Source organism: Lepisosteus oculatus, chromosome 1 (assembly GCF_040954835.1).
Source record: "Lepisosteus oculatus isolate fLepOcu1 chromosome 1, fLepOcu1.hap2, whole genome shotgun sequence".
Lineage (NCBI taxonomy): Eukaryota > Metazoa > Chordata > Actinopteri > Semionotiformes > Lepisosteidae > Lepisosteus > Lepisosteus oculatus.
Genome location: NC_090696.1, coordinates 27,492,094 through 27,512,101, shown reverse-complemented (window position 1 = coordinate 27,512,101; position 20,008 = coordinate 27,492,094). Strand labels below are relative to the sequence as shown.

At 41.3% G+C, this 20,008-nt stretch overlaps 1 protein-coding gene across 1 annotated transcript in view; it reads right to left on the bottom strand.

Annotated features, from left to right (window-relative positions):
- Positions 1 to 461: 461 nt before the first annotated feature.
- Positions 462 to 20,008, bottom strand: part of frem3 (Fras1 related extracellular matrix 3) — a 64,311-nt gene continuing 44,764 nt past the window's right edge. Inside the window, exons 7-24 of the mRNA XM_006629552.3 lie at positions 15,653 to 15,802; positions 15,358 to 15,567; positions 14,649 to 14,846; positions 14,287 to 14,451; positions 13,595 to 13,777; positions 12,906 to 13,036; positions 12,221 to 12,379; positions 11,454 to 11,757; positions 10,309 to 10,440; positions 9,395 to 9,726; positions 7,545 to 7,737; positions 7,085 to 7,189; positions 6,796 to 6,923; positions 6,467 to 6,601; positions 5,063 to 5,189; positions 4,074 to 4,261; positions 3,000 to 3,146; positions 462 to 2,207 (exon numbers count right to left, since the gene is read on the bottom strand). Of these exons, the coding sequence (XP_006629615.2) occupies positions 1,665 to 2,207; positions 3,000 to 3,146; positions 4,074 to 4,261; positions 5,063 to 5,189; positions 6,467 to 6,601; positions 6,796 to 6,923; positions 7,085 to 7,189; positions 7,545 to 7,737; positions 9,395 to 9,726; positions 10,309 to 10,440; positions 11,454 to 11,757; positions 12,221 to 12,379; positions 12,906 to 13,036; positions 13,595 to 13,777; positions 14,287 to 14,451; positions 14,649 to 14,846; positions 15,358 to 15,567; positions 15,653 to 15,802 (3,530 nt within the window). The 3' untranslated portion in view covers positions 462 to 1,664. The remainder of the gene's footprint in view (positions 2,208 to 2,999; positions 3,147 to 4,073; positions 4,262 to 5,062; positions 5,190 to 6,466; positions 6,602 to 6,795; positions 6,924 to 7,084; positions 7,190 to 7,544; positions 7,738 to 9,394; positions 9,727 to 10,308; positions 10,441 to 11,453; positions 11,758 to 12,220; positions 12,380 to 12,905; positions 13,037 to 13,594; positions 13,778 to 14,286; positions 14,452 to 14,648; positions 14,847 to 15,357; positions 15,568 to 15,652; positions 15,803 to 20,008) is intronic.

The following is a 20,008-nucleotide window of genomic DNA, read 5'->3' as shown; positions in this document are numbered from 1 at the left end:
TTTTTAAACATTACATTTCTTCTTAGTACTTGATGCCAGTGATCAGTGTTTTTTAATGTTACTTAGGACACTGGCAGTATGAGATAAAAATGTATTAGTCACACAACATTTTTCTTCTAATACCATTTACTAAAGTTGTTGAATGAGAACATCACAAAATGCATTTCACATCTCTTTTTCAATTGTTCAAGTATTATCATAGCGTGTTACTAATACTTATTTCATTTGTGCTTTCTCATTCAGCTATTTTATATATGCTCACTTAGATTTTTAACCACAATCATACAGCTGCACATTGTATGATTTCAACCATACAATTCCCGAAAGACTATAAAAAGGTGAAAAAAAACTGTACAAGTAACTCAAGTGAATAAAAATGTGACTAATTACAATTCCTTTTGTTTAGCACCTCATTTACGGTTCTGTTGAAGTGGGCAGGCACAAGTCTGTTCAAAACTAAACAGTATATAAAAAGACATTTATTAGATATGCAACATAAAACATTTTACTCTCCCTCAGAAATGCTCAGAATTCACCTGTACAGTTCATGCCAACAATTGCAAAATGAACCTGAAAAACAGTATGATGTAGCCTGTGCTCTGACAGTTTTACTCAACGTGTATTGATTCAAATAGAAAACATCAAGAAAACCTATTTGACTACTAAAAAAAAAAATCAAATTTCTAACTGTAAAAAAAAGTAATAGCTGTACGTGTCCAGTAGTGTTTTGTTCCTTTTTTAGAACCACTAAATGTCGTCGTTACCTTTGTCTCTATTGACATGCAGGTAAATTACAGCGTCTATAGAATTTTTGCTTGCAACTCAGGCCATGTCTTAAAAACTCATAGAACTTGACAAACACTTTAATATCTGTAATCGGCTTTAAATATCCTCCTCATCAGGGTTATACAACTGTGGCCCCTCCAGTCTGCTCCATTACATTTTTTGCCACCACCAGCTCCTTTATGTAACTGATAACTAGTAAGGATCAATACAGCAATTAAGGAGTTAAAAGTATCTCAATATTGAAATGGAGCTGACGGGAAGGGCTGGAGTAACACTGATTTGCGTGAGGGTGACTTGATTAGAAAGCCTAGACAGTGGGAGGTGGGGAGGTAGGTGGATAGAATGCTAGATATGGAGCTCTGGAATAAATAACCTGTCATCCCGATGTGTATGGCCCTTTCCTTACACCACACTCTCCTCGGTCTGTGCCTCTACTCAGAAACGTGGCATCAGAAGCATCAGAACAATAATAACCGGCGCGGTTTCACAATAATGTAAATTAGAGCTCAACGTAAATAAAAGCCAAAATTATGTCACTCTTGTCATCGATTACAGGGGATCCCAGCCCATTCTAACGTCCAACGTGTAGGTGAAGGAAATAAACACTTCATGAGGTTCAGCATGCCTTACAGTGCTCTCACGGTGAAAAGGCAAGCTGAAGAGCACTCATGCACCCACACAATTATTTTTGCTTCCCTTTCAGTTACAAATTACAATATTTTCAACTGCTGTTTGGAGTGCTCTTCACTTTTTTCAGAGCAAGCGGGAGCTGTGGGGGAAAAAAATCAAGGCACTGAGGTGTTTTTGTCGCTATTTTTGCCAACTGTCAGAAATGTCCAGCACCACAGGGTGAAAAGATGGCTGGGTCTCCTCCCAGGTTAGACCTCGGAGCTGTCGGTGCTGTGCCTTGTGTTCACGGTGTCGCGGCTGCTCCTGCTGCTCTGGTAGGCCGAGCAAGAGGAGGTGGAGTAGGGGGGCAGTTTCTTCCCAGAGTGGCGCTTCTTGCGTCGTAGCATTAGGACCACGACGATGGTGACGATACACAGCAGGAGAAGGAGGCCAGCCACCCCGGTCACTATGGGCATCATGGGCAGCTCTGAGGACTCCTGGCCAAAACTCTCCAGCGCAGGCTGCTCCAGGAGTTCGCCCTGGGGCCAGGACTCGCGCTGGCTGACCACCATCTTGTTCCTGCGGTCCAGAGCAATGTGCTGGATGTTGGTGCCCCTGCTGTTCTCCAGGCCTATGTCCTGAGCCACCTCTGGGGCCGCTCGGCGGCTGCGCCCCACAGCTCTGGGGGCTACAGCAGCTGCAGACAGACCGTGGTGATACTCCAGGCTCCTCTTGCCAATGCCTCGGTTGGCGTTCTCTCTGGAGCGGACTGTGTAGATGGTGTGGATGTACCACTCCCGCCCTGCTGTGACCTAGGGTGGCAAAAAGAACATGTGACCTCTGTGGTAAGAGCTGTCAACGGCTGTTGTTGGAAGGGTGGAGGCTGAATTTTTGTGGTTTACATTTGAATTAGACATTCGGAGCACTTTCATTCTGTTTGTTGTTCATTTACGATATCAAGCGCAGAAGCTGATGTTGTTTTGCTTCTTGCTGGTGCCCAGGAAGGAAGAAGGGCTTTGTTAAAAATGTAACCACATTTCTGATGTCAAAAATGAATTTGCTTTCAAAGTTCATTTTCTTTGGAGATATCTCAAATATATAGGTATAACATGTATGAAATGAAGCTTATGAAATGTTAAAATTTAGGGCAGTTGGCTTAACCAGTTGGATCTTTCTGAGCATAGGCTGGGCTCTGTAGTTCACACATCACCAGTCTGAGGAGTTATGTCATGAGCTGATTGTGATGGATTCACCAAAAATGGCAACACGTTGCACAACTGGCTAAGCTGCTACTAGGAGTGGAATGGAGTAAGTCAGCTAAGTTATCCTCGGCTTGTCTCTCTGGTTTTTTGACACTATTCTTTCATTTTATGCCACCTGATGTTGTGGGAGTGGTTGTGTGACAAAAGCTGGAACCTGTGACTGGGGAATTTAGTGCGGTTTAGTTTCGTGAGCTGGAGCTGGGAACTGGTAGGAGATCCGGTTCAGAAGAAATAACGCCAACTTCAAATGGAAAAGTCTTGCGTGTGAAAGGATGACAAAAACTTTTTCTAGAGCTTCACTGGCTCTGGGAGCACAGCAAGGCTGATCCAGCGGCTCCTCACCTGGAAGAGGGGTGTGGACGACAGGGCGAATCCGTCCGAGCCCGGCTGCCTCACCAGCGGCAGAGCTCCCGGCGTGTCTGCAGCCAGCCTGGCGTCGAACTGCACGCTCCCGAACACCGTGGCCTGTGTCTCTGGCTGGGCTTTATCCTGGGGAAACGACTTCCAGACTCAGGAGACTCACAGCAATCCCACAGACAAACCCTGCTCTGATCACGGTTGGGATGAACCCCGGCAGAGATCAAGCTGACAGACATCATCATCAATAACGGAGGAAAGGTGTTCTCCTCTCAGTAGAATGGGGTGAAGATGTGCATCGGCCGGATTCGCCACAAAGGTGGAAAACACACACAATCTCTCCTTCGCTGGTGGGTATACGACTAAACAAAATTCTTTCTTTAAAATAGTATTTTTGTAAAACATTAATTCAAGCAGTGCCATACGGTGTATGTTTCTAGAACCGTTTCTGTCACCTGTCATTTTGTTGTAGTTATTTGTAAAAACCACTAGACTGCTTGCTTTCCATGTTCTAATTGGTAATAATTCCACTTCAACTTTAGTTTACCTTTCTAGGAGACTTTACAACTCATACAGTATTTATATTCTACTCCACAAAAGAGCAGCCAGACATTTTCTCTGGCACAAAGGCATGTCTAACACTAACAGAGCAAAACACCTGAACCTCGGTGTCTAATGCCAATCTTTCATAGGGATGTTAGAAACATTATAACCTTTGACTCCAAGTCACATATTATGGTGCACTGAAGAGTACAACTTTCACTGTCCTGAACCGAGGGAACTGACCTACAGCTCATCAATCAATGTAAAAAGGAACAAGTAATAGGTTTATTCCATGCTGAAAAAAAGAAAAGAGAAAACACAACGTTTCAGCCTTGGAGCCTTCATCAGGTGTGCTGAAGGCTCCACGGCCGAAATGTTTTCTCTTTTCTTTTTTTCCAGCATAGAATAAACCTATTACTTGTTCCTTTGCAGCCTACGCATGCTGACACAACTACCCACCTGAATCAATGTAATAGGTTACAGTTGGTTTCAATCCAGAGTGGCTAGTTCACCTACCAGTATCTTGAACCTGTACAGCAGAGAGGGGGCATCAGCGAGGCAGCCGTACTCCCTGTTTGCTGGGTTATACTTGGGAACATATCCATCAGCTCCTGTGCACAGGAACACCTTCTCAATGTTGCAGATAAACGAGTCTCCAAGGTTCTGCACAGGATCCACCATAACACGGCCATAAATCAAAGAACCTGACAGAAGAGAAGAGAAACATCAATAGAGCTGACCTCTGTATTTGCTCCTTGATTATGCTGCTCCCAAGAAGTAATTTATCTTGATGATTGTGCTGCAAGCCGTGTTTCCTGAATCTGCAGGCCTGTTTTTCACAGTTGTATTTATACATGGCCACAAGGGGGAGACACTGGGAAAAGTGTATTCTAGGGGCTGCAGTATACTGCTGTACTTCTCTTGCCTCAAACTGCTTTTTAATACTGCAATAATTACATTATTTATTGCATTTGATATTAATAATCAATTATTAATGATCCATTTTCCCAGGCATTGATTTTAATTGGAAATTGACTGCCGCCTAGTCTCTTCACCACTAAAAGGACAGCCCTGGTAAGAACCGGTTTCCACACACAGGTCCAGAGTTCTTGATCATACTGGAAAACAGCGCTCAGGACGAGAGATGATCTGGACTGAGGTTAAACTTTGAAATAGTTGTGCTTTAAACCATGCTAAAATTATAATGGGTTTCCTTTTTTAGAGTATCCTATGTATAGATCTGAACTACAGAGATGGTCCTTATTTTTACAATGGTGCATGTATTTACCGTCTTGGAAGAAACTGGAATTTGTATTTTTCATTTTTTTCTGCTCTTCTTGAACAACGATAAATATCTGATCTATTTTACTACTATTTCTATAGGCAAAAGCTTCAAACTCCCAGCCGCTCTAATTAGAAGTGAATTTTAACAAGTGGGCTTTTCTATCGGCCCACCCTTGCCACCAAAGGGTAGCATTGTGTGTTTTTTTTCCCCTCTCCTGTACCTTCAGAGAAGGCGACATCAGTCCCCTCTCCGAATCCCATGGACCCATCAGAAAGCCACAGCTCCCTCTTGGAAAGCAGGAACATCTGGGTGTTGAGACTGAACTCAGCAGCCACAGGGTCACTGACCTGAGAGGCAGAGAGAGCTCATCACACTCCACATACAAGGCAGGGAGGGAGGTGGAATAACGCAAACAGAGAAACTGTACACACATCTATTCGGTGTGACTAATGTAGTTACAAACCCAAAAAGCAGGATACAACATAATGATGAAAATATTAGCTCTGATGTGTATTTGATTACATTTTCAATAATTAATCCTTTCAATACCACCATCTTTGCATCTTCATTGAAAACTACTGCTCTTCTAGACATTGTTAAATATGGTAAGAGGTTTAAAACCACTGTCAGTTCATCTTTCAAAAGGTTCCACATCAGCCTCCAAATAAGCTCCAACTAAATGTTTGAGAAAATATTAGTCTGACTTTCTTTCAGACCTGTCTCATCTCTTTCCAGATTTGTGTCTTTCAACTTTTCACAAATACAATTTGCAGCAAAGCTTGCTCCAGGCCAAAAACCTGTATTTTATTTTGTTATTTCTTATTTTGCTCCTGCATTTTCAACACATGAGAAGAATGTCTTTGCTAAACTATGCAACAATTAGAACTGTAAAAGAATTGCTTTAAAGGGGAACTGTAGTCCTGATTTCTCAGACCGGTTATTAAAGCTCTGCAAAAAAATTCATTGACATTCTAGAAGAAAATGACAAATTTTGAATTAAGCACACAATAGTGAAATTTGTGAAAGTACTGTAAGTCACCATGATGTCGTAAACTTACATATAAAATGTACAAACTTACAAGTTCCCACGAATTGTATAGTGATGTGGCCCTTCCTGCTCACTAGTCACCATAATGACTAGTGTAATGAGATGTTCGAGTGAATAAACTCAGGTTGTACAGCAGACATTTCACAAGTAAGCAGTATTTGTGGGCAAAACTGTCTCAAAACGGAAAGCAATATTTCTACTGGATTAAAGATGATGTATTCACAAGCCTGCCTGTTTACAATGTCATAGGGCCGCAAACATCACAAGACATTTTGTTGCTTCATTATGAATTGCAGACAATGACAGCAATATGGTACTGTGCATACCTGGAAATATTGTCAGTTTTGTGATGTAAATAGGAGATTTTACAAGTTACTGTGTACATTTGACTTTAATTGCAGTTTGAAATTCACTCATCAGCTCAGATTCTAACCCCAAAATATGAAGTTAGCTTTGCAGTTCCCCTTTAAATTAAGAGTATCAATGCATAAATCAAATCAAATTTGTTAGTTAAAGGAAACACTGGTTATAAGCTGAAGGGAAATACCTAGAACAGCCATGTGTGAAGCTTCTTACCTGCTGGAACCTGATGTCCATGTCGAAGGTGAGGGGCTCACGAGGGTTACAGATGGGAGGAATATTGTACTCTGAGTTAGGAGATGCACTGCAAGGAATGAGCTTCACTGTGTAGGTGCCGGAATAGTCTCGAACCTACATAAAAAACAAGATTCAATTTTATAAAGAGGTGTTTGAAAGGTAATTTGCTATTTTAATAAAGTAAGAGGAGAACAGCACTGTTCAACTTACAGATATGTAATTCCAGCTCTGCTGGAATTGAAAATATAAAAGCACACACTTGTATCTAACTCGTTCACAAGAATTTCGAGTGCCAAAAGCAGACTCACAGCAAAATCCGAGACGTAGCTCCACTGCTGAACTGGCTGGTTGTAGGTAGGCTCGGTCCTCAGGAGAGAGAGTGTGAAGGTGAGGCCAGGGTGATTGACCGACATCACCATCGATGTCAGAGACGTACCTGTGGAAAAGAGAACACACAGAGAACACTTTAGACAAGACACGACACTGTCCTGAACACGGACCAAGTGACAATGAGGCAAGATTTGACAAAGAAGTATTGACTTCCTTATATGGCTTTAAATCAGCCTCCTGCTTTTCGTTGTGGGCTGGATCCTATACCTTGGTGAGACATAACGAAGAGTCCTCGGAAACGAGCTTCCGTCTTGAAGTTCACCACCAGCCGGCCTTCTTCATTGATTCTCATGCTGGTTGGGTACATGGCCCCTGGGAGAAGACAGTTTAAAACGGAAATTTAAAACGGTATCGGAGCAAAAACGCACAATGCTCTTTACAGACAGTGGTTGGTTTTAACATTTGTTTATCGCTACAAAATACATGAAGTATATCAAGAATTCTTAAAAATGTACATTGAATCCAGTGTCATTTGTCGTATGCATTGTCACAAACTAAATATCACACAGTATAATCCTTTCCATTCTCAACTGACAAGGGTTAATTTCAGCATGAATAAATCAAAGAAAATTCCCCAAAAATCAACAAATCCATGAAGGGTTATGAGTGAAAGACTGATAATAAAGGTTTTAATGTGGCCGTCGGATACAGAAGAGAGTCGAAGCACCTTGCAGCTCAGCTTCAGGGGGGCTGCCGATGCCGTCTTTCCACAAGATGGCAGTGTCGTACACGAAGGTGAGGCGCAGCTCGGACTGCAGGTCGAAGTGCTGCCAGCCGCCGACAGCCACGGGAGAGTGAAACACGTAGGAGACGTGGAGCGGCACCCTCAGCGTGACGTAGGACTGCACCAGGTTCAGCACCTGCCGGGACACACCGGAGACGCAGCCTGAGCCTCAACACAGCACCGGGCCCCACTGCTACCCCAGGGAGGGACCAACAGCACTGAATCAAGACATTTTAAACCCAAAGAAAATCCCAAAATATACCGCTCTGGGGCTCTCATGTCGATTCACTCACCATCGTTCCAACGGTTATGCTATATGTGGTTAATGTAATATCTGTATAAAAGAGCTCACTACTATTAATTTCTGGATACAGCTCCTTATCCACTAAAGAAAACTATTTACCCTCTTTTTATAAAAAGTAAATATATTACATATGATTCTATGTCACATATTATACTCAACCTACGTTTGAATGTGTATTTATGGAATACTGGGGTAAAGATATTGGTAGAAAAATGTTTTTTAGATACAGTAGCAGAGCAGCATCGAAAATAGAGCCTTGTAAGAAAGTACCTACAGTATCCTGCTTAGATCACTTATACAAATGCCACATACAGCAGTACTGCCTTCTTTGAGGAAACGTAATCTGTCCTGTTGTGCTTCATTTCTTTACCACTTCAGTCCTTTGGTATGCAGCATGTTTTGTTAAATGACACATGGAGGTTTAAGGTTGCAGCCTGTTTGACTTCAGAGTGAGTATCCCTTTACCGTGGTACAGAAGTGGTGCTGCAGGCTGAGGGGTAATAGCAGGTTCAGTCTGCTAGCGGAGTCCATTCACCTCAAGGCTTAAAGGCAACTCAGCATTGTCGATGCTTAGGGCTAGAAAAAAACTTGCTCTTTCATTCCCATCGTAAGCACATTGGGCTTCAACAAAAGAACTCACTTTTCTTTCACAGTCCCTAGAATGATCACTCTCAGCTGTTCGATTACAAAAACATTTTCTGTTAGCTAGCTTATCTCTTGGGCAGTAGCTGAGTGTTTTTGTTAATTGCTTGAGCTGCACTGTTTGGACAAGAAGACTATTTACTTTGGCCTGGACATCTATTTCAAAACACAAGGCGCAAAAGAAGATGGAAAGAAGGAAAACAGGACCTAAAGAGGTATCAGCTCTTTAGGTCCAATATTTCCAATATTGGAAATTTCCCAATAATCAAACTGGCGCAGTGTTTATAAATGAGCAGATATTTCTCCAGACACTTTCTTGGCAAAAAATTATACATCCTTACTTTTTAAAAAAGCCTTACTCATGAGAAAATAAAAAAATAATAAAATCACAAGAACACAGAGACTTCCCCACGCTTGATTTGGGGTCATTACAATACAATTAGCATTTTCATGGAATTTGTTAGTGAAGACGTTGTTAATGTGGCTGGGACACAGGAAGGGAGCTGTGTGTCCACCTGGTTATAAGGACAGGCCCCAGTATGCGAGAAGGTGCTGACTGCAAGAGACGAGAGCAGTGGAGTGAGTGCACACTGCCGTCGTCACCCCTATAATCCTCCTCAGCACCCCCAAACTAGAACTTTCTGTTCTAGTTTGTTCTTGTGTGTCCGGACTGTGAGTAACTCTTGTATTGTATTGTATTGTATTGTATTGTATTGTATTGTATGTATTGTACTATTATTATAAAATTCATTACTGGCTGTGGCTGTGTTGTGTGTGTTAAGCTGCTGTTGCACTGCAATTTCCCTCACGGGATCAATAAAGTATCTATCTAGCAATCAGACAGTACCTGGCCGTCTGTGCCAATGCTGCCCCCACAGTCGGTCAGCAGCTCAGACATGTCGTAGTAGCTGTTGAACTCCCACAGGCAGGCCTCCAGGTTGAGATTGCGGTAGAAGCGCAGGGTGCTGGCAGAGCGCAGGGTGGTGCTGTACTGATAGGGCGAAGTCTCCCCGATAACTTCGGGGTTCTTGGTGCCGTCCGTGATGAAGCCATGCCGGGTCTGAATCTCGTTAAAATCCAGCAGATTGGAGCACTTGTGGTTCCCGACTCGGGTGCCATCCGGGCTCAAGGTCAGCTCGAAATTGGATAAGGGTCTTGTAGAGACCACTGGTAACATACCTGCAGTCAGACAGGGATGCAGCTTGTTCAACTGTCGGTTTCGATACACAACAGAACTGTGGTGTATCAGCTGAATAACACAACAACGCACTGCCAAACAACAGCTAGCATTGTTCAAACGTTAATTCCAAAGTTCGAAATGACTTTAATTGCTACACATGAAGGATAACACAAAATGAGTTTAGATTAGGAAAAAGTCTCTGTTTATGGCATGAGGATAGACAGCGAAGACAGAGACAGTGATTAAAGAAATCATTAATTGAACATTGCTCTTCCATTTACAGGACAGAGCACACCAATTAAAAAAGTCTTCATTCTGGTTCTTTACAACCTCATGAATTCAGAGTTCAAGGTGAAAACCTTTCAGATGCTTGTTTTGACTGATAAATTGCACAAATTACATTAAATATAGAGGAGATTGTACTACAAAAATAGCAACATTCTGAAGACACCATTCAAATGATCTGAGAAGCAAAACTGAGAAAGACTTCCATTGTGTTCTAGTTATGTAGCAAATTAGTACTAAAAGTAGTAAATTAGCAGTAGAGTACATTTCAGTGACAGCGACAGTAAAGTACAGACCATCTATGTGGGGCATGGTGACTGTCAGTTTGATGAGGTTTGGGAAGTCAGGGTCATCTGGACCAGTGTAGCGAATCTTGGCAGAGAACGGTTCTGCTCCAACTGTCCCTGGGAGACGGGGCTGACAGAGACCTGTAGCAGACAAAAAATAAAAATCTCAAAACACTTGCCTTCTACTAACCCCTCTTTGTTTTTTGTATAAGTGATGGATTTCATTTTAAATTAAAGTGAAAGACATCTTTTTATGGGAAACCATTCTAAAAAATCCACCAAAATATTCCTTCACAGGACTACATTAAGAATATTTTCATGCTAATAGTTTTTGTGCCATATTTTCCAAGAATCAAAGCTGAGTTATTCACATTTTATTACCAAGAATTAATGTTCTTATCCTGACATTATTTCTGATCATTACACTTGTTACACAGTCTCTTATGCTGTGGAAAACCAGGAAAGCAGGCACTGTGTGCTGACATAACACAGTCCAGTAGCTGTAAATGGCTCGAAAGTCAAACACAAAGACAGTATTACTGGTTAAAGACCAATATTACTTCCATCCTGTCCTGAAACATTTCTTTTAAAGGCTTTGTTGTGCTTTTAGTAAGTGAGCATTTTTCAGGTAGGCAGCTCAAACGAATACACTCATCCCTTGATTTCTAAATAGCCCAGATTAGCAGTTTTCACTATAACGAACTGTGCACTTTCACACCTGTTTTCTGCAATTGCAAAGATATTTTCACTAGAACGAAGGTGTGTCCTTCGTAATTAAATGATAAATGAGATCCTGGTCTCCGACAACAGAATTCAGCAATGCTTCTGTATTTGTAGAAATTTGACAAATCTTATTAAAGCTTTTATATCACATTAAGTACTGCACAGGGGGTAAATAAGATTAATCATCATAAACAAGCAACAGGGCTCTTACTTTCACTATCCAGGGCTCTGTTAGTTTAAAGCAAGTAAGGCTGGCTAATTTTCTAAATATTGGGAATGAAGGTTTAACACATAAGGTGATGGGAATTTCATTTTCGCGTAAGCACATTTTCATCTTACGAAGAGTTGCCAAGGAGTAAATTCCATTCATAAACTGCAGTTCTTTCTCCCAGCGATAAATGAGCAGTGAGCCTGGCTTTAGCTGTACTCACCCTCCTCCCGGCTGATGGCGACAATTGGGCTGAGAAGCTCCAGGCCTGCGTCTCCGTTGGCGTTGAAGGCCCTGGCTGCACACTGCACCCTGGAGCCGGCCTGAAAGTAGATAGCATCCAGCGTGATAGTCTTGGTGCTGGTGAAGAAGGTGTTGGAGTCTACCTCCCTCATGGGGCTGGTGACACCGTCGGAGCCGCTGGGCGCGCTCACTAGCCAGCGATAGTGCGTCAGGGTGTCGTTGATGTTCTCAGCAGAGCAGATGGATCCCGTCTTGTCAAAGTCAGAGTACTTGGGATTACAGGCCTGCGAGAGAGGAGGTCATACAGTCAGTAACCAGGTAAAGACTTGTAAGCAAACAAAAAAAGCTATTCTTCATATTTTCCAGTAGAGTTTGTTGTACCATAAAAATGCAAATACAAAAATGTGAATCTTGCTGATTGAGATATAAGACTAAAATAAATACAGATTTTGTACTATACTGTAAATACAGTAAATACTGTTAAATAGCAGGAGCAGGATTCAGACTTAAGCCACAATTTAATAAAAAAAATCAAGTTTTCTGCTAAATGCAATAAGCAAAATGAGTCACATTGAAGTTTTCCTTTAAGGGCCCTCATATTCTACGGCAAACTCTAGAAATGTGTGAGAAATATGATATGAAAGTATTCTAATATAGCACAGGTTCTTGTTTATAAAGTGTTAAAATCCAGCAGGTCTGGGCACTTTCATATTGGCCACAGGGCCAGGGGGTCCATCCTGTGCTCACCGTCACACACACAACTGGATAGCCAGTGGGAGGGTTGGGTTGGTCTTTGGCTCGTGCTGTGTCGTCGTACATGAGCAGTGACACGACCTGGGGCACTGCTGGGAAAGTCACGTCTGCCACGCTGTCCATCTCCTCGATGTACACGATGGCCTTGCTCGTCTGTTAGAGGAGATCGCATTTGTTGACATGAACGTGCTCGTACATCAAACCGATTTATATAAACGCTTTTTAGAAAGAAACTAATGAACCAGTACCCAGTGCTTTCCTAGACAAAGTGATGAGGGTCCTTAGAAAGAAGCCACAAATAATTCTTCCTAAGCAGTAAACGTTGTTTTGAAAGCATGAGGTAATTACTTTATCTGTAAGGTTCAACCTCAACAGAAAAAGTCCAACACGCATTTAGAGTTTGGAGCCTAATCTTATCAGACAATTTTAGTCTAATTTAATCCATAAAAACAAAGATATATATTGGATTATAGTTAGAACCATGCATCTCAAAATACTGCCTGTCTGAAAAGTGATAGCCTACTGATTATTTTGTATGCTTCCAAAGAAATCAATCAAAATGATACAAATGTTGCAGTATGCATGTCTGATCACGCATACAAAACCACTCAATACAAAAGTGCATTTCTATTCTTACATAGAGAGAAATGGAAAAGCAGTGCTTTATCATCTCGCTTACCTGTATCTCAGCTACCATGTACTCGTCAGGCTTCATGTGGACTGTGAAGGCTTCCCTCATCTCTCTCTCGCCATCATAAAGAATCTCTACCTCCACAAAGTGCTCTGTCTCTCCTTCCTTAAACTCAACATCTGGATGGGATTACAAGACAAGAGGGAGAACACATGGTGAGATCTCCCGTAAATCGAACTCTACAGTACATACACAGAAACAGTTACAATGTTACAGGATGTCTTACTTGCCTAAGGCTTGCTACTTAATGTAAACAGTAAGACTAAAAGACCTAACTGAAGAATTAAAATCTATGAGCCAGCCTTCAGTTTAAGAAGCATGTCATCTAATTTGAACAGTAAAAATACATTAATATACAATTATTTGTTGTTCCAGCACTCAGAAACTGAATGAATTACACAAACTATGTGTGCAGAGGGGAAAATAGTCAGTGTACAAACTAAAAATGATATGCTGAGAAATTATAAATATAGAAAATCTATTCTATATAAAGTCACTTTATAGAATATAGCATATTTATGCTAGTTCCAGTAAAATAGCCACTACTATTCAGACCGCTGTTAGGCATTGAAGCCCCTGAATGCACACTGCACCCCTGAATCTGCCTGAAAGCATCCCAGGTGCCCTTACTGCTCAAATCTCATCACTGCTGGCCCTGCTCTGTGGGCAGCACTTGCCTTCTGACAGGGGGTTGTAGTCCTCTCCTGAGGTTGCAGACCCATCCTTGGTGTGGATTCGCACAAGAGACACCTTGGAGGTGTCCCCTAGGCGCAGCACAGGGATCTTCACCACAGCTATCTCTCCCAGCACCTGTGGCTCTTTGACACTGTATTTGACCTCAGAAAATTTGATAATCGATTCTGCAGAAATATGACCACAAGGAAGGTTAGAACATCCCCTATTTTTAATTTCTGTATAAAACTGAGGCACACAGAGTAATTCAGTGACTCTGTTTAAACACTATTTTTGAAGATGTGTTTAAAATAAGGCATTATTAAAGCACCCTTTTGTGTAAACTGCTGGCATTTAAAACATTTGATTTATTGTCAGTTGCTGTGTAAAGTATATTCTCTGTCCTATTCCAAACCTGGTATGGAGGAGAAAGCTGAACCTTTAATCAATTTTGTTAAACCAGTAACTACCTTTCCCCCTTTTTTACCAATCAGTCCTGGGAACATGGAGAGCTGCCTTTCTAGATATGTTGGTAATTCTGAACACTGGATTAGCATTACAGTGAAGTATATTGGATTATAGTCAGGGCCATGCAACTCAAAATGCCATATCATGTCTTGCTGCTTGGTTATTACAGTAGATGGTCAGGTACTGTAATCTAATGCTCAATCTTCAAACATTTTCCTACTTTACTTACTGTCTTTTTCATCTGTGATCTTGACCAAAGTTTCCTTCTGCTCTCCTAGTGCCGCCCCAAATGGTGATTCACTTTTCGGTGTTCCCAGCACCAGTCGGAACTCCTCCTCCTCCTCATGTATGGTATCATCCACAAGGGTCACCAGACAAGGCTTCTCAATTTCACCTGACAAAACAGCACGTCACAGGACATAGCTCCTACTCCAGGGACTTGGAGAACAATAATTCCCTTGCGGCTCTCACTGTTAAGTTTTGAGTTGAACTGAAGCATCGCTGCATTTTCTGTATGATTTTACACAAACCTTGTGTGACACAGTGTCATATTATCATCATCATGTAATTGCACGGCCCTGCGAGTGATACCTGGCAGGAAGGTGATGATAGAGCTGTCAGTGTTGGGTCGCTCATCGTAGTCCATCATGACCTGTGCAGAGCCCTGGCGAGTGTAGCACCTCACAGTGGATTTGTAACTGATATCTCCACTACGGTACACAATGGCACTGACTTGGCCATCTCCCTCATCAGCAATGTACAGGGGCTCCTTAAACTGGACCTTGGGCACTGGAATAAGAAAGAAACAAGCAGTCCACCATGGCTCTATGGGTTGTTATTCGGATTGAAATATACTAATGTTGGATGACATAAAAAGGCTTACAGGATTGTAATTAGTCTCTTATCTTTTCCCTGACACTTTGAGGAAAAACAGCTTTTAATCTCAATTCTTTCTCAACTTTTAATAGCACTTTTACTGAAACAAAATAAAGTAGGACCTATTTTAAGTAAACGTTCAAAGAAGTTCCTTATTTTTATTCATATAGGAGAGTCATACCTCTACTGTGAATTATGTATACTCTTGATTCATTTATTATTTTGAAAAGTTCACTCAATCTCTAAGTATTTTTAAAGGTGATTTAAGACTGAAATTATCCACGCTAGACATTAGTTAATAAAATGTATGGTTCGGGAACATTTTAAAAGAGCTGAATTAACTCGAGGTAGATTTTCATTGAAAAGCATCCCTAAAAACAACTTCTGAAGACAGAGCCCTGTGTTTTGGAGAGTGGAAACTTACAGTCTGAGATAGAATCGTTGATGATGACGTTGGTCTTGCTAGGTTCACCCAGTATGGCGTTCATGGGCATGCGGAGGACCAGCTCAAACTTCTCCGGCCCCTCCAGCACCGGCTGGCCCAGGTCATCCAGAATGGTGACACGGAATGTCTGCATTGTCACTCCGGGGGCAAAATCCAGGTTCCTACTAATTCCCACGTAGTCAACACCAGCTGCCGGGAAGACAACATGGTAACATTTTCTGACAAACAGGACAGAGACTCGCACACCTCTAAGGATTCAAAACAGGCTGCCTACCTTCAGCAGAGACGGGCTCTGTCTTCCTGGACCGTACTGTGACAGTGGCTGTCTTTGACAGGTCGGTTCCTGTTCTCCAGACACGCACCTCTACGTAACCAGAGCTTTCATCCACCAGGTACTCCGGGTCTCCAAAGTACAGCGAGGGCTCTGCCAGAAAACCAGACAGGAACGCAACAAAACAAGTTCTCAACTGTTGCAAACAAAGTCATTCTTTCGTGTCTACTTGTATTGTCTAATCAGATACCAGCATGCTTTGGGAAACACTAGAAAAACAGACCTCATAGAAGCAACAACGTCGATATGGTTTCCTTGTAAACACAACCGAACCATGAATCCTGCTTGGTATAATGTGATTACCTTAAAAAATTAGGCATCATTTAACCTTTGACATCACCTGACATCCAAAACATTTCCACACACACCTAAAGAATTTTCCATAGCCAAAACATTTTTTTGTTCTTTTCAGTGGAATGACCCTCTCCTTGATCATTTGATTTACTAAATATTCTACAGAAACATTCATTTTCTTTCATTTTCACAGTCTAAACAGATTCCTAGGAGTAAGAACATCTAGAAATCCTATATCAGATCCTAGATGATGTCATTAGCCAGGTGTAACTGGGACTTCCCAAGCAGTGGTGCAAGAGTTCAATGTATTCAGACAGGACTCCCAGAAAAACAGTGACCCCCCTGACTTCCCAGGGACCTGCAGGCTTGAGGTGGTCATTAAGGGGCACTTCTGTCTACCATTGGGTGCTGAAACTCCTCTGTATCACTCCAGAGCTTGTAACGTTTCTAAAGATCAATGGCTTGCTGGGTGAAGAAGCCTATCTGCTCTTCTCTACAAAGGTTAGCACAGTTTAACAAAATTACCACTTAAAATCTATTCTAACAATAGAACATTATTTTATTAAAATATTATAATATTATAATATATATAATATAGAATATATTATATTCTATTATAAACAATAGAGCATCATTCCATAATTGGCAGCTTTATGTTAGTTCCAAAGGAGCACCTCTTCTAAAATCAGAGAACCGAACATTAAAGTATTCTAATACAAAATCAACCCAAATGCTTAATAAGGCTTGAAACTTGAAGAATCAATTCTGAAAGTAAAAATCTGTTTTGTTCAAATCATTAACCATTTTGGATAAATAGGTTCTGTTGGTATGGGATTTATAGTTGTCCTGTCTAGTTCACTAAGATTAACTGGACGATTAATTTAGACTGTACTAGACGAGAGCCGGACCTTCACTTTGAAATATGTCTAGGAGGCTGTCAACTTCAGAGGTTTCTACTGAAGCGGGGGAAATTGATCTAAGCCGATTTGACACACCAGGAGATCACACATCCTCAGCTACTTTTTTAACTTCCTCTCCAGTGCTACCAGCTATATCTCATTAGTGACAGAGCTTTTAATCTCAACGTGATTACCTAGCGAAAAAAGGGGTTAAATAAACTATGCATTCAACGTCTTGGGGCAGGTGCCGAAGGGCTGTGCGGGACCAGGCCTTTCACCCAAACACCAGCGTCTCACACAGCTACTCACGCTGCTTATCATTAGGCAGTTCTGAAAGGTCCCTTTCTCAGCTGGTAAAAAGGAAGCACAAATCACAGCAGTGCGCACCTGGCCCTGGTCCAGAGCACATCTCTCTAACCACCCAAGCCGTTCGCCTCCATGGAGCTGCTGACAGCCCTGCCAAGTCCCCTAACCCGGGCACTGTTGTGTTCTCACTGAAGGCAGACGCTGCCACAGAGGAAATCGTTGTTCCTCCCTGTGTTTATCTTGTGTCAGTTCTAGACCCTCCAGGAAGCTGTTGTCCAGAGTTAATGAGGACGTTGTGTGTTTGAACATGCTTCTGCCGAGACTTGGAGCTCCTTCAAGTTTGTGTTCTGGGACACAATTAAAGCCAACCAAGGGTTATACTAACACAGTATATCTATTTAAATCTTTCTCTTTTTAAATTGCTAAGGCATTTAAGCCAGCAAGCCTGGTATTCTGTCTCTAAAGCAATTTATAATTAGTTACATTACTTTTAGGCTTGGCTAGACTTACAGTAAAAGGGCATAGCAATCCAGATCCCTGGCCTGAAAAGCTTTCAATTGAGAGCGCTATCAAAATCATACATAGTCATGGAGGTAGTAAATGTCTACTTTAGTACTTAAGGGGAAAATAAACAGTAACAATAACTGCTTTGGCACAAGGACTGAAGACAATCCATTGTGAGACAGCAGCATGTACGAAACCTTTATTTAATTTAAAAACAAGATTGAAGTGCTCTGACAAACTAATGCCTCCTCAAGTGGAACTGAATTTAGAAGCAATGAAATATCAATGCTCTTGTATGTGTTGACTCGAAGAACTGTCCTCTAATTCATAATGTGTAATGTATCAATTTTCTTCAACATCTTTTTCAGACCTCCGTGGTACAAGGCCACTCCTTCTTCATAAAACATAAACCAATAAGTCTGTTTACAGTGTCGAAAAAAGCTAATTTCTCAACACATTAAAAATAACATTACAAAATGTGTCTGAATATGTATTATTTACACTGATATCTTCCCAGTGTTCATTAAGTGAAGCAGTTTTAATAACACATACCGTATACTCTCATTTTAAAGTTTTTTTTAAATAAAACATGAAATGAAATATGCTTTTTTAGTGTTGCCAAAAATTAAATAAGAAATACAGAACAGTACACATTGAATATACAGTATACCCTATTTTAAGCATTTAATACATTTGCCCAGTATGACTTGGGGGGGTGTCTTTCTGCTTTAGTCCTATGGACATATCTGACTGAAAGTAATTCAGTAAACTTTTAGAAAACTCCAACTTTTGTGCAGGGCTTACCACTGGAGGGCTCTTGAAACAGAAGAAAAATCTCATATGTAAGTGTCATATTTGCCTATACTACTGCGTTCACAATAGTATCATAGCTAAAGTGTTCATATTTACTGTTGTTTTTTTATCTTATAAAATTGACAAAAGTCAGGAGCTGTCTTCTGGGACTATTCTTTTTTGCAGGAGATCACAACTGGGAACAAAAGGCTTAATAACAAGAAGCAAAGTCAATGGCAGAGAGGGTAAAATGCTCAACCGGCAGTTTCTGGCAATTGAAAGAGCCTGCCCTTCTCAAGACTAGCTCAAGATGATTCAGTGTGTGAAGACACAGAAAATTCATTCTACACCCTCCTTCCAACAAAGTTATTTTTATTTGGTCTGAGACACTAAGAAAACATACATAGATGTTTTTTTTTAAATCGGATGTTGAATTTCTCTAGAAATCACTGTTAACCAATCTTTCACCCTGTTCTTTCAGTTGCATTCTCCCTTTTAGAACAATGCCTGACTGGCCATAGGGGTAAGGCAAAGCTAAGACTTGGAAAACAGAACAAAAGCTTGCAGGCTTCTTTCATCTGTCTTGACAGAGGGTTGTCCAATACAGTGGTTCCTAGCGCCAATTTTAAGTTACTATTATATTACAACCACCTGTTTTGGTTATCAGATTACCAGTAGTCTGGGTAAGCTTTGCAGGGGAGACAGGAGGTAGCAGATTATAAGTGAAGAAAGAATTGCTTCTGAACTGTGTGCAAAGAGGGTGCCGGTTCAAAGACAGAGAGGACAGGTCATTAGAAACTAAAAAGACAAATGGAAAAGTTGGTCCGCGCACAAACGAAACTGAGAAAAACGCAAACAACCACGCAAATTGTTTTTGTTTTCGGTGAGTGGGCTCAAATACGTGCCTTCAGTTACGGCACCACGAAATGGCTTGTGAGGGATTAAATGACATGTACAGGCTAATGTGGCTCCCAATGTTTCCCTAAACCAGGGCATCAAAGAACAAAGCAACTGCTGCCCCTGCGAGGTCCTGGTGCTGATTTATAGCAGCCATGGTTGTCACTCCATTTCAAAGTTAGACAGTCCTAGCACACGGCTTTCCGGCAACCTAGTACTGCTCTCTCTCTGTTAGTCAAGTCAAACTGAAACATACTGAAGTGCCTCATAGCTGATTTGAAAGAGTTTCATAAAAGCGACAAACTAGTAATCTTGCTATGAGAAGCACACTGATATTAAATATTGAAATCCTAACCGAACATTAAACACATATATTTCAGTTCTGAATTTCCATTCTTTGTAGTCTTCTAAGCATTCGTTCTCATCACATTTTCAGCCCATTTGCAAAAATAGCTTTTTGTGGTCAAACCAGGAACAAAACCATTGCCACAAAAGCCTCTGGTTGATACTGAAAGCTTAACGCCTGTCAATAATCTGTCTACAGAAGCCACAGAGCTCACAACTTTTCTTTAATTTCATCTGTTCTTCTAATTTATACGATAGACTG